Below are 8,265 nucleotides of genomic sequence, written 5' to 3' on the forward strand. Positions count from 1 at the left end.
ATCAAGCAAAGAAGAAGAAGAAACACATAATGTTGCAAAATTACTTCAAAGAGGATGAACTTACATTTATTTAACAAAAAGAAAGAAATAAATAAGGAAAAGAAGAAGAAAAAAATGCTTTAGAGGAAATATTTTTCTGTACAAAAATGCTATTTGTACACTAAAATCAGCCACTAAAATTATCCACCAATGTATTGTGTATAAATACATGCGTGATTTAATTTATTTTCAATGTATATTTGTATTCCAGTATGTATTTTATACTGGTGGCTGACTTTGGTGGTTGATTTTAGTGTACACGTAACATAACTCATTTCTATATTTGCAGTAAATTTGGGTGTATTGTTATTCTGATAAGTTCTGCATAATTCATAACTCTTCGTCTTCCTCCTCCTCATTTTATGTTGTTTCTTCTTCTTCTTCTTTCATATTCTCATAATTCTTTTTTGGAGGAAAAAATCAAACAAAGAAAAAAAAATACATAATGTTGCAAAATCAAAAGAAGAAGGAGGAGAAACACGACGACGAAGATGAAACACGCAAAGAAAAATGAGGAGAAACATAAAGAACAAAGAGAAGAAGACGGAAGAGGAGGAGGAGGATGAGAAACACGAAGAAAAAATAATAGTTGTGATTTTCATTGAGGAAGAAACAGAAGAGTCGTTCATAATGGTGAATGAGCACTTTGAAAACGTGATGCGCGTGTTAACACGCTTTTGTGAGTGAGTGTAGCTTTTGTTGGGTTTGGCCCAACATGTAAGACTTGTAAGTCAAAAAGACTTGTATGTGTAGCATAAGTGTTCTTTAATTGTGGAGAGAAAGATTTAATTTCAATTACAATGAAGAAGTGATATGTGGCACATTTTAGTTGTAAAATTAGTAAAGAAGAAAGGAGAATTCCTTAATTTTAAAAGAAAATATTTGATTTCATAGAAAAATGACATGCAACACATTTTGGTTGTAAAATTAGAATATATAATAGATTTATCGCACAACAAAATATTATGAATACTATATATGTACGAAAAAAAGTGAAAGTATATCCTAAACAGTAACGAAATAATGGAGAATCTCCTCATCATCAAAGTATAGTAGTGTCGTACAGCTAGAAACAGATCGAAAGAGTGTTGATTGAAAGTGGAAGAAGATCATATCATCACAATTCGCATAAACAGAGGGATTCGTTTTGCTGCGGTTAGGAGTTGGAATGTTCCTTAAAGAAGATACTAACAAGACTATGAAATCAAATCCATCATTAAATCCATAAATTTCAAAATTTTGAAGTTCAATTTAGATTTATTTGAAGTTAAAATAAATATAATAAAATACTATATTCATAAAAAATATATTTTTTAAAATAAGTTATTTTTTATTTTATTATTTTAAATTAATTAATTATAATAAAAAAATTGATTATATTAATTTATCAAGTTTTTGACATCTTCAATTTTTAACCAATTTGTTAAAAATTTTATCTTGAATCAAACTAAATTAGAAGTCAATTTTTAAATTAAATTGATTGAATCGATTGGTTCGGTCACCAAATTATGTATATTGTAAAGTTGTATTTGGTTCTAAGAATAGGATACGACAAGACACTGAGAATAAGATACAAAAAATAAAGATACAAAAATTATTTTTGTACTTTGTTTGGTAATAAATTAGAACAAATCATAAAAATTCAATTTATTCTTATTTTTTCTATTAAAAAATTTTAAAAATATATATAGTAATAAAAATTATATTTTTGAAAAATTAATATTAATAATAAAAAGATAAAAAAATAAATTATATCTTTTATTAATATCTTTGTATCATTTTTATTAAGATAAATACAAAATATACTAATTTAATAATTTTAAATATAATATTTTTATCCATATCTTATCTATTAAATATAATTTTATGTTTCGATATCTTGATTTTAATATGGTTTAATTACTCTATTGATCCCTATAGTTTCGCGAAATTTTTAATTTGGTCTCTGTACTTTTTTTCTTTTTAATTGAGTTCTTGTACCAATTTTTTTTTAATTGAGTCCCTACACTTTTCTTTCTTTTTATTTGGGTTCCTGCACTAAATTTTTTTTTAATTGGGTCCCTATAAAATTAAGGCAATTACTGCTAAGAAGAACTTAATTAAAAAAAATTAGTGTGAAGACCCAATTAAAAAAAAAATATAAGAACCTAATTAAAAATTTCACAAAACTATAGAAAACAACAAAATAATTAAACCTTTTAATATTTCGTGCTTATGAACAAGCGCAGTCTAAGTGACATTACTTCTTGTTGTGTTATGTAGAAACATTATTAACAAACAAATACCAAGTGTTTAGCCAGTGCAATTATCAATATAAGTGCATGCGCTGGCTCTCACTTATTTGTATCATACCTCAACACACAACAAACACTTCCACTATATACATATCCACTGTCACACCATACCTACCTAAATACGTGAATATATACTATACAAATTAAAGAATTCAGCATTAGTTTAATCATATCTTACTTTTACAAGATTTCTATTAATTAATTTTGTACGAGTTGCTAAGACATATGGTCAATTGGTAATAATATAAATAAGTGATCTTCAAATTTAGTGGTGTTGGGGTAAAGTTTTTGTGTGTTTGACAGATAGATAAATAAGTAGACAGGTCATTATTTAATCTCACATGATTGAAATATAATAAGCTTGTTAGGGTTAGAAAGAGCCCAAAATGGGTAAAATCCAAACAATAGATTACCTTTCACTTAATTTACCACAATAAATTATAAAAAAGTCCAAGGGCCAGCAACTTTATTAAATTTTGACCAGTATGTAACCAGCAAAAAAAAATGAGCTATTGGATGAAATCTCACACCAATCTCATACCATTAAAATCATCATTAATGACTATTTGATTACTACAAATCACAAAAGTTACTGGCCTCCTAGCACTCCTCATAAATTATTTTTTGGCCTATCAAATTAAAAAATACTGTATAAATAAAAAATACCTTTTATTAACAATGATACAACAATGTCCAAAGAAATTATACAACAAATATTCTAAAATGAGTAGCCCATCCTAGTAAGAAAAAATAAAACAAAAAGTATTACTAGCCAAACAAAATATTAAAAACATAATAACTAAATGATAAAGAATGATCAAATTTAATTAAATCTAAACAAAAAGTACTTTATGTATATTAAATTAATCGTCAACTCAGTAACTATATATTTATGTATATATTAGCGTAATTAAAATTTAAATTTAGTTAATACTTGGTAAATTAGGGGTTTGAGCTTAGGGCATTGGGAGTGGAAAGACTAACCTTTTAGCTTTAGTGTAAAATACTTAGCGTCTTAATTAATTTTAAATTTATTTTTATTATTCATATTTAATTTATAAAAAGATAGATTAATAGGTATATTAGTATCTATTAAAGCACTAGTAACGAGATGTTATTTGTGAGACGGATTGTGTAGAAGCATTTAATCTTGTTACTCAAGATGGTTTTGGGTTTATTGATCCACTGGTGCTCAAAATAAGAGATATCATGCATTGGAATTGGCGGGTTGACTTTCGTTTGATTATGAGAGATGCAAATACGGTGGCAGATACTATGGCAAAGATGACGATGAAGTTACAACTTTTGCATGTGAAGCTTCTTTCACCTTGGGAGGAGTTTAAGAGTAGTCTTGAATGGGACTGTCCCTCTATTTAGGCAGTTCCTTGTTTTGTTTGTTTTGTTTTTCTTTGTTTAATTTATTTCAGTCACAAAAAAAAAAGCACTAGTAACTTATAACTTGCATTTTTCAAGATTTAGGGTTTTATGTGTTTGTTTGGACACCATTAAATCGAAAAAAGGATATTTTTTAAATATTTTTTAGTGTGTTTAACAAATTTTTAATAGTAAAAATAAAAACACTTGAAAAATAATAAAAAATATCTTTTTTTGAGAAGTTATAATTTATATATATTTTTTAAAAGATATTTTTTTTAAATATATGTTTTTACATAACAAATGAACAAAAAATTACTTTTATCTTATTTTATCCAAACAAAATTAATAAATAAAAATATATTTTACACAAAATATCAAAATATAAAATCACTTCTATTTTTGTAAAAGATATTTTTTAAAAATGGCGTCCAAACAAACTCTATGTCTATTTTAATGTTTGTAAATGGATTATTATGTTACTTAATAATTATGATGCACGGACACGGGATACGACACGATACGGGACACGCCCACACACAAATTTTAAAATTTTATAAGACACGGGATACATATACATATAAAATATAAATTATTTTTTAGATAAATCTTAATGATATTTTGATATTTATTAGTATTAAAATATAAATTAATTTTTTAATTATTTTTAATATTTTATTTTAATTATATCAAGTATTTAAAATATTTTTTTGTTTTAATAAATAATAATATATATTATATCTAAGTTCATTTCAATAATGTATGCTAAAAATAAGATTGGACACGCTAACAAGTGAGTGATGGTATTTAGGTGTGTCCAAACGTGTCCGAAGAAGAATTTTTTATTTTTTATTAAGACACGGTTGGATACAGCAGTTCGGACAAGTATCGATAAAGACACAAGCAATTCAGCAAAGTGACCGTACTTCATAGTTTAATAATAATTCATGGGAGGTGTCTTTGGTTAAAAAATTTTGATATGGAAGAAAAATGAGTGATATACTTTAACATGGTAATTTTTGGTGTTTTTTAAAATTGTGGAAATACACACCGATTTGTATTTAAAAAAGTTGAAAAAAATTCAGAGTATGTTAAAAATTGAAAAAATTCAGAGTACACAACTCGGATCATGCGAGTTCTATGGTCATGAAATTTTGATTCACAAATTGCATGGTCCGATTTGCAGCGGATGGAATTTGAAATCTGAAACGTGGAATTGGGACCCTCCTTTTTTTGTTTTGGGTAATTTTTTTTTTTTTACATTTTGAGAGACACAACTCGCAGGATTCGAGTTCTGCTTCCTCTGATCCCACAACGATGTGAAGCACCCCTCCTCCCCGTAAGCGAGTCAAATACTTCCTTTACTTCCATATTTAAATTCAAAAGCGGGTGTCCTTCCTGCATTTCACAGCGTAGTTTTCTGTTATCTAAACTCTAACCTTTTAAGAAAAAAAAAAAAAAATAACTTGCATTTAAAACTGCAATATGCTGCGATAATTAATAAGATATGATAGATTGGGCCAAAAAGAAATTATAGAATTCAAGTTGCATCATAAACTGCCATTCATATTTCTAATATAATTGTACTTTTCATACGGTTCTTTTTACCTAGATACTTTACCTTTGTGATATAATAAATATAATTAAGTAAACCGTACCATATCTTTAAAAGGTAAATTTTAATATGAGCATTGTTTATGGACATTTTTCAAAAGTGAACAGAAAAAGGACACAGTAGCTTGAATTTGATGTACACTAGAACATGAATAATGAATGAACCATGTCGCTTCTAATTATCTCTCAAACTTTCAAGCCATATAATGATTAGCTTATGCTGAAGATACGGAGAATGATTGAAAAATTAAACACAAAAATAATCATTGCTTAACAATATTCTCTGCCACTAAAGTCTAATTTGATTTCTTTAAGCTGAACTGAATAAATCTCTTAAGAAGTTTCATATATGAAAAAAATGAGAGTTACCAACAAGAACATACCCACGAACAAGAAACAGTAGCAAATCTCTATAATGGTGATAATTACTTGTAACGTTTTGCATTTTTGTGGCTAAATTTTACGAAATTTTTCGACGTTTTTGTTTGTCTGTCACCAACTTGAGATGGGCTCTCTCAATATCGATCAATTTTCACCTCCAAATTCCACACTTAATTTAATATTTTCTTTCAGCCATTTTAAAATATTTTTATGCAGTTTATACTTTTTTTTTTAATTTAAATCCTAACCTCAGATAAAAATCAATTATTAAAATTATTGAAACACCATCATTCCAACAACATTTGAAAATTTTTTAAAAATATAAATGACAGCAAAAAGTATGTACCTCAATTTCTTTTCTTCTTTTTTTTCTCCTGAAATTACAGCTATTTTTTTATTAAATATATGAAGAAAAAAATATATTTTCTTCTATATGATTGGATAAATTAAAGTTAACTGGGAACAAATTAAATCAGATGTATGTAGAATTGAACACTTCCAATTAAGAACATACAAGACACAAAGTTTCTGGCATATATAGTATTATTAATTTCTCATCATAAGGTATCCCTCTGCACAATAAAATACAGAGTGGCCTCAATTTCCTAGTAAGTAGTACCATATATTATATCCCTAATATATGGTAATAATTAAGCACCTAAAAGAAAGTAACAAAAAAAAAAAGCTAGACCCATGTAAAATTAGAGCATGTTTAGAATTAACAAGAGTGAAAATTATACAAAGCATGAGGAAGGCGATGATGATTATGGTGGCTATGATGGTTGTTATGGTGACTAGCAGCACCATGATGATTAGATTCTTTCTCGATTCGCCACCGTAGATGAAGGAAGTCGTCGACGGAACACGGTAGCTTGAGTGGACCATCGGTATGATAGCCATAAACCTCATAAGCTTTGTCTAGGAGTCTCTTAAATAATGGATGGTAAAGGTATGAAATAGGTATGACAAATCTTTGAGGTGTTGAACCTTCTTCACTTTCATCTTCTAATCCAACTTGAACCGCAAGCCAACCCTTCTTCACTTTCATCTTCTTATTTTGATCCTCTTGCATGATTATGGTTGAGTTTGGTGTTTTGGTGAATGAAGTGAGAGTTGAGAAAGCATATAGGAGAGGACCTTAATATATATAGCATAATTTGGATTCAATAGTAGCTAGCTAGGGACACATATATTGGCAGATATTGGTGAATATAAGATATAGATACAAATTCTTTTATATTTCATATTTAAATTTAAAATAATATTGTTTGGTTGATTCAATAGTTGGCCGTTGAAAAAGAAAGATATGTAATTTTAAGTCTTGTAAACGGGGGAAAAAAGCTTACTATTTTCAAATTTATTTGACCAATAGTTTTTTGTATAGTAGTGAACATTTAAATATATAAAATAGATATTTTATTTTTGGTTCAAAATTAAATATATCTTTCTTAGCTTTAATTGAAAATCTTCCTGTATTATTCGAGTAGAGTAATAAGATTATTTGGAGGATAAAAAATTTTCTTTTCGAATTTTAAAACCCAAACCCAAAAGTAATTTGAGTTAGTTAAATTAGTGCTAGTTTGGATTAGTTTTTTTGAGTTAAAAATGTATTTTTTTAAAAAATAAAATATTTTTATTCAATTTAAAATTTATTTGGATACGTCTCTTAAAAAAAGTATTTTTGTTAAAAAAATAAATTTTTTTAAAGCTAACAATACTTTGTTTTAAAAAAAAAAGTAGAAGCAAAAGACGTTTTTAATACTTGAAATTTTTTTTAAAAAGTCTATTTAAATATAAAATAATTTTTTTCTGTTAAAAAAAATCTTTTTTAAAATAATAAAAAAATTAAATACTTTTTTCAAAGTCAATCCAAATTTACTCCTAGTATTTTTATCTTATTTTTTGGTGGTTTAGGATATTTTTTAATTTAATTTTAATATAAAATAATTTAAAAATAACTATTTTTATTATTGACTATATGATGAATGCCTGAATGGTCATAAAAAAAAAAGGAATGTAATTATACAATTGTATAAAATATTTTATATTATTAATATATTAAAAGTAAATTTATCTTTTTTAAAAAATAATGATATTCGAGTAGAGTAATAATTAATAATAAGATTATTTTGGAGGATAAATTTTTTTCTTTTGGATTCTAGAACTCAATAAACTCATCAATATGATTAAGTTGAATTAATCCGTCATCTTATCTTTTTGGTGGTTTATTAGGATCCTTTCATGCACACAAGATCACACTCAAACCCTAATTAATTACTTAGAGAGCTTATTAACTAGATTGCACCTATGCCCATCATTATTATTTGACCTATATGCATGCCCAATGTGTATGGAACAATTTTTTCAAAACACATGATTTACATTTTGGTTCATAAAGTAATATTAAGAAATTATATAAGAATAAAATAATATATTAATTTGTATGTAGTTTGTACGAATTACGGAATCAAATATAGGGATGGACCAATGTTGATGATATGATAATGGTGGTGGGTAAGTGGGGTGTGGACAATTACGTGTGGTTGTGTTTTCATTTTGTGGT

The 8,265-nt window shown here is 26.5% G+C and overlaps 1 protein-coding gene across 1 annotated transcript; it reads right to left on the bottom strand.

Annotated features, from left to right (window-relative positions):
* Nucleotides 1-6,420: 6,420 nt before the first annotated feature.
* LOC107611926 (auxin-induced protein 6B) lies at nucleotides 6,421-6,774 on the bottom strand. The gene has a single exon (XM_016313794.3). The coding sequence runs from the start codon at nucleotides 6,772-6,774 to the stop codon at nucleotides 6,421-6,423; it is 354 nt and encodes a 117-aa protein (XP_016169280.1).
* Between the last annotated feature and the right edge of the window lie 1,491 nt (nucleotides 6,775-8,265).

The sequence above is a fragment of the Arachis ipaensis genome, chromosome B8 (genome assembly GCF_059453495.1).
Source record: "Arachis ipaensis isolate K30076 ecotype BB chromosome B8, ASM5945349v1, whole genome shotgun sequence".
NCBI lineage: Eukaryota > Viridiplantae > Streptophyta > Magnoliopsida > Fabales > Fabaceae > Arachis > Arachis ipaensis.

Excerpts from the sequence above, each read along its gene's own strand:
- LOC107611926 (XM_016313794.3), bottom strand. The coding sequence starts at position 6,774 with ATGCAAGAGGATCAAAATAAGAAGATGAAAGTGAAGAAGGGTTGGCTT.